The sequence below is a fragment of the Chrysemys picta genome, chromosome 5 (assembly GCF_011386835.1).
Source record: "Chrysemys picta bellii isolate R12L10 chromosome 5, ASM1138683v2, whole genome shotgun sequence".
NCBI lineage: Eukaryota > Metazoa > Chordata > Testudines > Emydidae > Chrysemys > Chrysemys picta.
The window spans coordinates 140,498,242-140,511,204 of record NC_088795.1 but is presented as its reverse complement, the minus strand read 5'-3'; the positions used below and the strand labels follow the sequence as shown (position 1 = coordinate 140,511,204).

General features: G+C 53.2%; 1 protein-coding gene across 13 annotated transcripts in view; it reads left to right on the top strand.

Annotated features, from left to right (window-relative positions):
* The window catches only part of DYSF (dysferlin), a 291,329-nt gene that overhangs the window by 99,335 nt on the left and 179,031 nt on the right, over positions 1-12,963 (top strand). For 8 of the 13 annotated variants that reach the window (XM_065597358.1, XM_065597356.1, XM_065597357.1 and 5 more), the window contains exons 17-21: positions 2,937-2,978; positions 5,374-5,489; positions 7,662-7,775; positions 8,565-8,742; positions 10,886-11,010. In XM_065597358.1, the coding sequence (XP_065453430.1) occupies positions 2,937-2,978; positions 5,374-5,489; positions 7,662-7,775; positions 8,565-8,742; positions 10,886-11,010 (575 nt within the window). The remainder of the gene's footprint in view (positions 1-2,936; positions 2,979-5,373; positions 5,490-7,661; positions 7,776-8,564; positions 8,743-10,885; positions 11,011-12,963) is intronic. The other 5 variants (XM_065597355.1, XM_024106364.3, XM_024106362.3 and 2 more) reach the window with 1 other exon arrangement.

Genomic DNA, 12,963 nt, shown 5'->3' with positions numbered 1-12,963 from the left:
AAGAAGCATTAGGGAGGGTGGAGCTCATTTTGCCTTAGTTTGAACCCACCTTCACATTGTAATCTAGGAGCCGGGAAGATTCCCCCCCTGCCTGTTCTCAGTGCACAGAGGGTGAGGAAAGACTGTGTGGTTTCAGGGATCTGGGACTCTGCTAAGTCCTGACTAAGTGTCTTCCCTTGAGGGTATGTCTACACTGCCCTGTAAACCCAGATCGGTTGGGCCCGGGCTTGTGGATTCTGTGTTTCCAGCCATGTGCTGGAGCATCCACACTGCATTGTAAACCGACATAAGAACATAAGAATGGCCACAGTGGGGTCCATCTAGCCCAGTATCCTGTCTTCCAACAGTGGCCAATGCCAGGTGTAAACCTGGGTTTACAGTTGCTGGTCCCAGGTCTCTCAGCCGTGCTAAAGCATCCACACTGCACTACGCAGACCTTCTGACCCGGGTCTGTGGCTTGAGCAGTGTCCACACTGCAAAATGACAGGCTTAGATCCGAGTCGCAGTGGGATTTGGGTTCTGACACCCCCCGCCCCAGCAGAGTCCTAGGACCCAGGTCCAAAAGGGGGACTGGAGGTCAAACCAGAATCAGAGGCTGGACTTAGATGTACCCTCAGTGGCTGGCTCACATAAGAGGTTTATGAGCCTGTTATTTGCTGTAGCAGTGAGGCTTGGTCTTGCTAGCTCCAGTGGTAGCAGCTCGTGCTGAGGGTCTTGGGTTCAAGTCCTGAAGACCTCCCAAGTGGGGGCTGGGGGGGCGGGTCTAGCCACCAGCTATCAGCTGCTAGACCTCAATCACACCGTCCGTGTCATGGTATTCGTGTCAGGCGGGAGGAAGTGCAGGGACTCACGGTTCACTTTGTTGTGTCGTGGTGGTTTCTGAATAACCCAGGTCTTTGCAACTGTAGTAGGGACTGTAGCCTGAACCTGCCCTAACCCCGTCGGTTACTGAATGACTCCTGCCGCTAACTCCCTTTGCTGCTCTGTTCCGACTGTCCTCACCGCTATGCTCCAGTGGGTTTGTATCGGCTGCGCTCCAGACAGAACCCTTGTGAAACGGGCGCCAGGTGCTGACACAATTGCAGCTTGCATGGTTTGGCATATCCACACTGTAGCATTTCTCCTGGACCAATCACGTGTCAATGGTCTTGGCCTGCCCATACTTATTGCATAGCCCAGCCATGTTCCCACTGGTGCACTCTGGGAAATTTGGGGCAGCTGCACCCTCCTGTCACCACTGAGTGGCAGAGGATTGTGGGTATTTTCTCACGTGGTGCAATGCATTTTGGGATCTTGCTCATAGACCAGGGAGGTAGAGGCACCAGCTAACCATATTACTCGTGCACTGTTAAATGACCCCCCGCTCAACAACATACACAGCAGAACTTCCAGGTGAGATTCCAGCCGCAGCTCTGCTTACAAGCCGGGTTGAAACATGGTGCCCTCACCGTGCTTAGGAAATAAATGCCTGGGCCTAAAACACATGGTGTCAACCTGGTGACAAACTCGGTCAAGGTCTGTAATGCAGTTGGGGCCTTAGGGCGCAGCTAACCTGTTCTTACAACACAAACTGCCCTGCCAACGCATGCAGAGTGTGGAGTTCAGACTGCAATGCCATGCGCCCACTGACACGGGCTTCGTCTATTCATCCTCCCTTTCCTGGGAGAGACCTAACATATGGGCCAGCCTGGGCAGCTGCAGATCCCTAGAGAGAGAGCGAGGGAGCGGGCGACAGGGAAGAGGGGTCCGTTGGAGGCGTTTGGAAGCATTTCCCTTAGGCCAGACCCAGCCCTGTGCTCTTAGGGGCGGTTACACTGCAAAGCGCATTGGGAGCTGAGACTGGCAGCCATGAAGGGTTTTAGTCCCAAGCAATGGCTCAGCGGGGCCATGTAGGTATGTGGATACAAAGGTACCCTCTTACAGTTAACTTCTCTGCCGGCCACAGGAGCAGGTCACGTGGGTGTTGTGGGAGGCCACACAGGGACCTACACTCACACCTACCGGGTACCCAGGAGATCCCCACTCGACAGCCCATTGCAACCTCACTCTTCGAAGGACGAACCACTGGGATACACCCTTTCCTTCCCCTGCCCCATGCGCCGAGATGCCCCTTGTTCCCTATCTGTCCTGTCCCCCAGATACAAGATGTGCAGTGTCCCATGTGGTAGAGAAATCCTGGGGCTTGGCTGTGATGCATACAAAGGCGACTGGACACAAACACACCTTGTGGGTCTCTCTGGCCTACAGTCACCACACAGGGTCCCCTATGTCCTAGCCTGGATTCAGCAGCCATCAAGGGACTGATTCCCCTCTTCCACATCCCCCTAATGACCAACACTCCCAACCCGGCCAGTTTCCAAGCCCTCTGTGTGAGGCCCCATATGTCTCGCCTTGCGCAGGGCCCCACAGAACCAAAGGCCAGCTCTGGGGAGACAGCTTTTATAGAGGAGCAGAATGGAAGCCCCTAGTTGTTCCTTGGTGCTTTGGGATGCCCGTTGCAGCCCCGGGGACCTTTGGGTGAAGGGGTTGGGTGTTGCCATTGTCAGAGACAGGCCTGAGCCACAGCTAGATTGGGTGCAATGCATTGTGGGACACAGAGCAGGGAGGTAGATTTGGACCTCCGCTGCGCTCCTGGGAGGCGGTTTGGCCGGCTGACTTGATTAAGGAGGCCAGGCCTGGGCTCTGTAGGAAAGGCTCCCAATCCACTCCCAGGGCCACATGTGATATGGTGCAGCATGAGTAGCTTCCAGGCAGAGTGACCTAGGAGACTATAGCTGTTCAGTTCCCCTCTTGGTCTCTCTCTAGAGTCTGGCACAAAAAGCCCCATTGCAGCAGCAGCTTGCATTTCCCATAATGCATTGGTCTCATGTCACGCGCCTTCCACCCCTTCTCTCTTGTTCCCACTCTAACCTTCTCTCCATTTCTTTGTGCCTCAGATGAGTTTCCTGTTCTCACGAAGCCCCTGAAAGCTACAGCCAGTACGTCCCTCTAGCCTGTTGGTTGCAATTATGGTTCGGTAATTTGGCCGTTTTAGCCGTGTTTAGACACACTGGGACCCTGGACAGAACCAGGATCAGCAAAAGCCTCCGTGTCTGAAACGTGGCTTGTCAAAGGGAGCGAGCCACCGAGATATGACCCCAGACCTCCTCCAGCCTCATATGTGCCCCCCTTGGATCATCTGTGGGGTGGGATGGGCCATGGTATGGAGTCTCCACTGTCCTTGGGCCTCTGGTGGGGTTGGTATGCCAAGCACGAGGCACTGCTCTCTGTTAGTGATGAGCTTTCTGTTGAACACCGACGGTATTTCGTGTGGTAAGCAGGACCGAGGACGTGTTGTGCTGCTCACTGGGCCAAGACCTGGTGCATTGGGCCTGGCTGGTTTCAAAGTACAAGATTTATTCCTGCTCTCCTCGTGCTGCTGATGCCACCCTCTCAAGCAATGGACTGAGGGTCACCTGATGGATCATTAGGTGTCCTAAGGAAGAGGGCGCTGAACCAGATCCTCATCTGGTGTAAACCGGCACACGCTCCACGGCAGTGAGTGGGATAGATCCCCAGTTCACGGTGGGCAGTGGAGTGATGCTGATTGACACCTGCTGGGAATCCAGCCCACTCCTTTAGTACCCCAAATATGGGACTATAGGAAGAGGAGAGCCTTCCTCTTCCCAGGATAAATTCCCTTCTCTAAATTCCAAACACCCCGAAAGAGGGAATGGGGCTAAAATCTGGATCCTGATCTGAATTTTGTGGCTTGGGCCCCTCTCTGGTGTGGACATGGCCTAGCACGGCCATGGCTCCCCAGTGTATATCGGAAGTAGCTCCTGTGAATTCAGTGCGATTACTGCCGATTGGATGGACCGGAGTCCCTGAGATCAGGCTCTCACTGGCAGGGTCTCCCTCTGTTGAATTGTATAGTTGTGTCCACTGCTGTGTGTGGGATGGAGGAAGTGCCGGGTGGCCCATCCGCCGGCGCTTTGTGACTGGCTTTATTGGGAATGGGACTGGCCTTAGCGCCGCAGGAAAAGGGCTCTCAGTTCTGCCAGTGTAACGCTGGAGTAGTTGTACAGAGTAAACAGATCTGTCATCTAACCAGGGCCTGATTCTGACCTCACTCATGCTGGTGTCACCCCATTGACGTCGATGGCCCCAATCCCAGGCTATGTCTGTGCTTGGTGCAGCCAGGGAGGCTGGGGAATGCAAAGTTGGCTTTAAACCACCAATCAGGAGCAATTAGATCCTTGGGGTAAGTTAGATCAGCCCCAGGGCTATCTTAAGGCATGGCTGCCTCTGGCTGTGCTGTGGCATTGACACCCCAGCCACGCCTCCTTTACCTCAGTGACAAGCCCTAGAGTGGGTGGCAATGGAGAGGTTCTAGCCCCTCGCGGGATCCATGAGCCGGTTAAATTGCCAGTGTGTGTGTTGTGCAATGTGGGCGTGGCATAAAGCAGTCACATTTGGGGCGTGGCATGGTCTCATGGAGTTACCTTCGTGTGTGTGAAATTGGAACCAGACCTGCAGTGGGCCCATTTATAGCGCGTGCAGTGGAGGAGGGAACTGCTACCTAGCTGTTTCACTATAAGATAACACTGTTGTGAAAAAAGCAAACATCATTCTGGGATGTATTAGCAGGAGTGTTGTAAGCAAGACACAAGAATTAATTCTTTCGCTCTACTCTGAACTGATTAGCCCTCAACTGGAGTATTGTGTCCAGTTCTGGGCACCACATTTCAGGAAAGATGTGGAGAAAGTCTAGAGAAGAGCAATAAAAATGATTAGAGGTCTAGAAAACATGACCTATGAGGGAAGATTGAACAAATTGGGTTTGTTTAGTCCGGAGAAAAGAAGACTGAGAGGGGACATGATAATTTTCAAGTACATAAAAGGTTGTTAGGAGGAGGAGGGAGAAAAATTGTTCTTGTTAACCTCTGAGGATAGGACAAGAAGCAATGGGCTTAAATTGCAGCAAGGGAGGTTTAGGTTGGACATTAGGAAAAGCTTCCTAACTGTCAGAGTGGTTAAGCCCTGGAATAAATTGCCTAGGGAGGTTGTGGAATCTCCATCATTGGAGATGTTTAAGAGCAGGTTAGACAAACACCTGTCAGGGATGATCTAGATAATACTTAGCCCTGCTTTGAGGGCAGGGGACTGGACTAGATGACCTCTCGAGGTCCCTTCCAGTCCTATGATTCTAGGATAATAACAGAGTCTAGTCCAGAAGAGATCCGTGTTCCTGCCCTTAGCACCCATTGGACCCATAACCCTGTAGTTAGAGGGATATGCTATAGTTTGCTCAGTGCCCGTTCTCTTTTTATGCATTAATGAGAAGTGTTGTTGTAGTGGCTCAGTAACTGATTGCTCCCTGTGGTCTCCTAGTGGACGACGGGCTGGGATTCCTGCCAACGTTTGGGCCCTGTTACGTAAACCTTTACGGCAGCCCGAGGGAATTTACCGGGTTTCCAGATCCCTACGAGGAACTCAACATGGGAAAGGTGAAGTTGTGGTTGTTCAGTTTTCAAAAATTCTTCTTGGCAAAGTGAAACCCTCTCATTATCCTGAACTTTCATGAATCGTTGTGACGGGTTGGATCAGAGAAACCCCCTTTGGGACTGCCTCCTGATGTGCCGAGACTACCTCTAAGCCTGTTTTCCCTGGCAGCTTGGGACTTCAGTGCCCTGCCTGGGTTTGAGCCAGACACGCTAGCCTGCTACAAACACAGACCCAGGTCTGAACGACGTCCCCCAAAAGCTGCAGGCTTAACTGAAAAGAGCTTAAGAAGTTCTCCGGTGTCCAGCATTCAGGCACCCAGCTCCCAATGGGGTCCAAACCCCAAATAATCCATTTTACCCCGTATAAAGCGTATACAGGATAAACTCATAAATTGTTCGCCATCTATAACGCTGATAGAGAGATATGCACAGCTATTTGCCCCCCCCGCAGGTATTAAGACATACTCTGGGTTAATTAATAAGTAAAAAGTGATTTTATTAAATACAAAAAGTAGAATTTAAGTGGTTCCAAATAATAACAGACAGAACAAAGTGAATCACCAAGCAAAATAAAATAAAACACGCAAGTCTAAGCCTAGTACAGTAAGAAAACTGAATACAGATAAAATCTCGCCCTCAGACGTTTCAATAAGCTTCTATCACATACTGGACGCCTTCCTAGTCTGGGCCCAATCCTTTCCCCTGGTACAGTCCTTGTTCCAGCTCAGGTGGTAGCTAGGGGATTTCTCATGACAACAGCCCCTTTGTTCTGTTCCACCCACTTATATATCTTTTGCACAAGGCAGGAATCCTTTGTCCCTCTCTGGGTTCCCACCCCTCCTTCTAAATGGAAAAGCACTAGCTTAAAGATGGATTCCAGTTCAGGTAACATGATTAGATGGCACTGTAAGACTTCATTATGCACTTGCTAGCACACATGTATACAGGAAGACTTACAAGTAAACAGAGCCATCTACAGTCAATTGTCCTGGTTGATGGGAGCCATCAAAATTCCAAACCACCATTAATGGCCCACACTTTGCATAATTACAATAGGCCCTCAGAGTTCTATTTCATATTTCTAGTTTCAGATACAAGAATGATACATTCATACAAATCGGATGATCACACTCAGTAGATTATAAGCTTTGTAATGATACAAGAGACCTTTCGCATGAAGCACATTCCAGTTACATTATAGTCACTCTCATTAGCATATTTTCATAACATCATATAGAGTGCAACGCCACAATCGGTACGAGGATTGGAGCCAGGTGCTATTTTTCAGAAGAATAGTTTGCCAAAAAACACAGCTTTGGTCGACATAAAACTATTCACAAACTGGATGCAAATTGGTTCAGCCAGTCACAAAGCAGGCGGCGGGGGCGGTGGAGGAGGTGGTGTTACCTCCTTGCCCTGTTCCCCCGAATAGCCTTTAGCCGAGTGCTTAGGACACTTACCCCAGATGTGGGAAACCCACGTTCGATTCCCCACTCTAGAACAGACCCCCAGTGGATGTTTTTGTTTCACCAAAAATTCCCCAAATTTTCAGTCGGTTTGACCCAGATGGAAACTCTTTTGATTTTTCACAACTGCCACTGAATTGAAAAAGCTGCTCTTCTCCCAGATCTCCCAGGATCCATTGCACCTACGGGAAATTATTACCCCTCTTGGCAAATACATCGTCAAAAAAATAACATCGTTTGCTTTACATCTATAAGGGGCTGCGTAAATACATTGCCCGATCCTGCTCCTCTTGAACCGAACAAAATCAACGGCAGAGCTCCCATAGGACTGGTCTACACTGGGTGGGTGGGTGGGGGATCGATCTAAGATACGCAACTTCAGCTACGAGAATAACATAGCTCAAGTCGACGTATCTTAGATCGACTTAGAATCACTTACTTCACGCCCTCATGGCGCGATATCGACGACCGCGGCTCCCCCGTCGACTCCACTTCTGCCTCTTGCTGTGGTGGAGTTCCGGAGTCGACGGGAGAGCGATCGGGGATCGATTTATCGTGTCTACACTAGACGCGATAAATCAATCCCCGATAGATCGATCACTACCCGCCGATCTAGCGGGTAGTGTAGACGTACCCATAGACTCCAGTGGGAGCATATCTGAGATGCAGCTGTCTTGGTAACAGCACTTTCTTCTTATCTAACTCTAAGGGAGAGGGAGTGGCCTTTCGGGGCAGGTTGCTGATGGAGCTGGAGACAAAACTGGTGGAACATATTGAGCAGAAGTTGGAGGACATCCCGCCTGACGATATTCTACGGCTAGAGGTATGTGGCATCCTTGCTGAATCACTACTGAGGACCCAGGCATCATGCTGGTTATAAATCACAGGGTTGGTAATTGGCGGAGCTGGGGACTGAATCTGCAACCTCCAGAACTAAAGCCCGTTGCTCCACAGTTGGAGCCAAAAGGCTCTCCCTATTAGCCAACGGCTGTCGCAGACTCATCTCCTCGCTGACTCGGGTGTTGAGGGTATACGGCGTGGTCGTCTATTGCCTCTGGACCATCCTTTCCTGGAGAGAGGTCGCCCTCTGGGGCCCTGTGCTGGGGCCGTCCAGTCTCTTCAGGGACCCTTTGAGAACTCTCAGTTCAAACGGTCTCCAGAAGGGATCCCACTTAGTCCTCAGGTGCCTACCGGCTCTCTGGGCCCCAGCCCTAGGTCAGCGTCCCTCCCCGCAGTACAGCCACACCAGAGTGAAACGCAAACTGGTGCAGCTTGTAGCCTGGTCTCTGCCCAGCTCCTTGGGCAGGGTCTCTCCCAGGTCTCCCTGTCAGGAGAGCTTTCCACTGCTTGTGCTTTTCCCTTGCCAACTCAGCCCTGCAGAACTTTCTTGCTCCCTGCAATGTGTCTCTGGAGCTATCTGCCACCTGTCTCCCCCTTCATGTGGGCAAGAGAGGGGCAGCTCTCTTGCATGCTGGTCTTCAGCTGCTCCTCCCTGCCCCTTCCACGCCATCCTGGGAAGCGGCGCATGCGGGAGTGGACGAGGGTTTGGCTGGGAGAGGCCCCAGGTCAGAAGCTGCGGCTCCTCCCACGGGGCCGGCTCTGTGTGTTGCAGAAGCACCTGCGGCGGCGCAAGTACTGCCTCTTCGCCGCCTTCTACTCGGCCAGCATGCTTCAGGACGTCGACGCCGCCATCCAGTTCGAAGTCAGCATCGGCAACTACGGCAACAAGTTTGATAACACGTGCCTGCCGCTGGCCTCCGCCACGCAGTACAGCGGGGCTGTGTTTGACGGTGAGGCGCGGGCGGGTGCGCGGGCACGGGGAAGGGGGTGCGGCGTGGCAAGGAGATCGCTCCTCAAACCAGGTCGAGCCCACGGGGCCCATATGACTACAGCTGCCCAGAGGCAATGCCCCTTATACGATGGGCAGAGGAAACCACCTGCATCCTGGCAGGTTTCCTGGCCTTCCTGCTCCCTCAAGTCATTGCGCTGCTGTATCCTGGCAACCATGGTGCCCTGGCTCAGATGTAGGCCAGAGCCCTGACCCATTACAGGCCCAGCTCACCCTCTGACACCCACCCACCCACCCACCCACCCACCCACCCACCCACACCCACACACACACTCTCTCTCTCTCTCTCTCTTTGAGCCAGGATGCGAATGGAAGAGATACAGTGTGTTCCACTATTTAGGGCTGTCAACTTTCTATTTGCACAAAACCTAACACCCTGGCCACGCCCCCTGCCCCTCTCCAAGGCACCGGGGCTGAGGGATTTGGAGTGTGGGAGGGGGCTTGGCTGGGGCAGGGGCTTGGGGTGGGGGTAGCGAGGGCTCTGGCTGGCGGTGCAGATTCTGGGGTGGGGCTGGGGATGAAGGGTTCGGAGTGCGGGAGGGGGCTCGGCTAGGGCAGGGGTGTGGGGGGTGAGGGCTGTGGCTGGCAGTGCAGACTCTGGGATGGGGCTGGGGATGAGGGGTTCAGAGTCCAGGAGGTGGATCAGGGCTGGGGCAGGGGGTTGGGGCACGGGGTGTGTGTGAGGGCGCCATCTGTGGATGCAGACTCTGGGGTGGGGCTGGGGATAAGAGTCTTGGGGTATAGGAGGGTGCTCCAGGCTGGGATCGAGGGGTTTGGAGGGTGGAAGGCAGATCAGGGCTGGGGCAGGGGGTTGGGGCACAGGAGGGGGACAGGGGTGCAGGCTCCAGGTGGCACTTACCTCAAGCAGCTCCCAGAAGCAGCAACATGTCCCCTCTCTGGCTCCTACACGGAGGCATGGCCAGGTGGCTCTGCACGCTGCCCTGTCCGCAGGCGCCGCCCCCACAGCTCCTATTGGCTGAGTTTCCCGGCCAATGGCAGCTTCAGAGCTGGTGCTTGGGGTGGGCGCAGCATGCGGAGCCTCCTGGTGCTTCTATGTATAGGAGCCAGAGAGAGGGGTGACATGCCGCTGTTTCCGGGAGCCTGCTTAGCTCCACTGTGGCAACCTTAGCTCCACTGTGCCACTGACCGGACTTTTAATGGTCCGATCAGCACTGCCGCCAGGGTCCCTTTTCGACTGGGATGAAAACCGGACATCTGGCCACCCTACCACTATTGGCTGTTCCTTTTTTGGTGGGATTCCTTCAAGAGCCCGCACCCCTGAGTAAAATGTACCTCCCCCTTCCATCTCCTCGAGCGGAGCAGAACACCTTGAGCGCTCAGGGCCATCCAAGATGCCCTGGCCATTTTTGCAATGTTTAGGGTGGCTGGCCCGGCCACGTTCCATGTCGGGCAATTGCATTCTGCCTGCCTAAAATTTCCTCCTGTTGTTGTTTTAGTTGGAGGTGGTATTCTTCTTCACTCCCCAGCTGAAACTGTTGAGTGGTGTTGCAGGGGACTCAGGGGCCCTCAGTTGCACCCCAGCAGTGGCTGCCCTGCTGTGGTGGGTGGAGTGATTTTGGTGCATGTAGGATAGGGGAAGGGTTCGGGTATCAATGGTGTGACAGATGTGGAAGCTATTACTAAGATTGCAATGAACTGATAGTGTGTGTGTGTATTGCTGCCCGCCTCTGCAGGAAATCAGAACTGTTCAAGTATGAGTCATAGGCCCAATAACAACACATAACGGCGACTCCTCTTTAGCTCCAGGGGCCTGCGCTTTTGGACCAGAACCTTTTTCTGTCCCCAGGAGGTCCCAGCTGGCCCCAGCATAGTGGCATCTACATAGCTGTGGGTTTGTTACAACAGTTCGAGTTGCACTAGACATCTCGTTTCATACCAAGGCTGACTGGATTATAATTAATCTCATTGCGTCACACACCGAGGGAACCAGGACTAAAACCTTTGCCCTTCAGGTCAAAGAGCACAATGCACCAGGCCTTTGCCCCTTTCTCGGTCTATGGGCCAGTCGGTCGCAGGTGACGTCCCCCACACAGAGCCAGATACGAGTGTGTTCTGTCCCACAGGTTGCCAGTATTACTACCTCCCCTGGGGCAATGTGAAGCCCGTGGTGGTGCTGTCGTCCTACTGGGAGGATATCAGCCACAGAACGGACATGCAGAACCTTCTCCAACGCACTGCAGACAGGCTGGTGAGTAAAGCGCTGCCTTTGCATCTCCATGGGAGAGCCCAGGGCTGTCCGGTCTGCTGGCGTTTGTGCTGAGCCTTATCAGTATGACCTCATGTACACCAAGGAGGAATCCGTATTGAGCTCATTAGTGACTCTGGGGGCATGATATTGCAAGGGGCGGCATCGTTCAGAGAGAGAAAACCAAACTCCTCAAGCTTGGGGTCACTAAAGCTGTTGGGAAATGAATAGGGGAGTTAATGCCAGTGTCTAGGAGGCCAAATAATTATCAGCATTACATTCAGCCTCTCTAAGTCCCCATTTAGCCAATACTATCCTTCACGTCCTGGCTTTAAACAGTTGTTAAAACAGCCTCAGTGTTCCTCCCCGGAGGAGGCTGCACTCAGACAGGTGGTAAGTGGTGATCTCCAGGAATACAGGGTGTGATGGTGGGTGTGGGGAATTAAGAATGGCAGAAGGCATAGGAGGATTGACGGTGAGCCACCCAGAAAGTAGAAGAAAAGGCTCTTTTTTCTTTCCCCCTTAGTCCTGGGGACTCCTGATTTGCAATTTGAACCACACTGTTCTAGACAGACGTTACTGTCCTCCTCATCTCGCTTAGTACAGGAGTGATAGTGCTTTCTGTGATTCATGGGGGGGAGTGGCTGCTATGGCTGGGGAGGCGTTGGGTGTCTCATGGGGAGGTCAGAGGTGCCTCAGAGGCAAAGATCTCGGATCTGGATTAGGTCCGGTTTGGGTTTGAGGCTTAGCTGCAGCTAGGTTTGGGATGGGACAGAAGGGAAACCGGCATGATTTTAGCCTTTGGGGGACATGTGAATCTATTCGGGGGAAAAGCCGTTCTGGTTCTGGATTCCTGACCAGAACCCAACTCTAGAGAATGGGGTTATGAATCCAAACCAGCTCCCTTCTCCTTCTGCTGTGGGAGAGACGTCTGAATCCAGCGCCATCGCTAGGAGGAACAGAGAGAAATGTGAACTCCTGATATTCGAATGCCCTCGCCCATCGGTGAGCATGTGAGCCATGTGCTAGCTGGAAAAACCCTTCAGTCTCCCCCACGCACTGCCTTTCACTTGCTGATCTCCATGTGCCTTCCCTGGAGAGCCGTGGCTAAGTCTTATTCCCCCCACGGAGTCACTCCGAAGCTCAGGCTGGCATTGAATGCGGCCGGCCACCGATTGAGCAGTGGGTCACGCAGGCAGCAGATAACACCCTCCACCCCAGCCTCTGCAGTGGCTGTCCTTGGGCCAGACCACTGCTGCCGAGATCAGTGCTGGCACCTGGGCAGGGAGACGAGACAGCTGCTGGCAGGATGTTCTCCCTGAGGCATCCTCCCTGGGGTCTGTGGAGGCTGGTGTGTTGCAAGGCCCACCTGTCCTGCTTGGTGTTTCGGGAGGTTGGGGGTTCTGAGGCCCAGGGGGTGGAAGTCTGAGTTACGTGAGCTGTCCTGAGGAGGTCAGGGAGGGCGGCTGCGGTTCTTGTGGGAAAGTCTGCTACCTGGAATATTTGCCACTGGAAATAGAGCTGAACTGAAGCTGTGGCTTTCTCGTTCTGGGAGTGCCCTGAGCAGTGGAGAGGGGCCGGCGAAATTACAGCAGAGGAAACTGAGGCTCAGAGCAGGGAAGTGGTTTCCCCAAGGTCACAGAGTGAGCTGGTGACAGAGCTGGGCATAGAAGTCAAACCTCCTGACTCCAGTCCCCCTCCACCTTTAACCACTAGGCAATGCTCCGTCTCATTAACAAGTCCTTAGATTTTAACTATCTTAGAGCTTCCGACAGATGTGGATTTAATGTCACATCAGGGGACTCTGCCCTGAGCAGGGAGAGAGTGACTCAGGGAGGGGCTCTCGCTTGCAAACATCTGGCTTCGATAAATGGCCACATACGATGGCAAACAGGAAAGACACACTGAGGGGACACAGGAGGGAACATGTCTAAAAATAAGTGAGGTGACTGTACA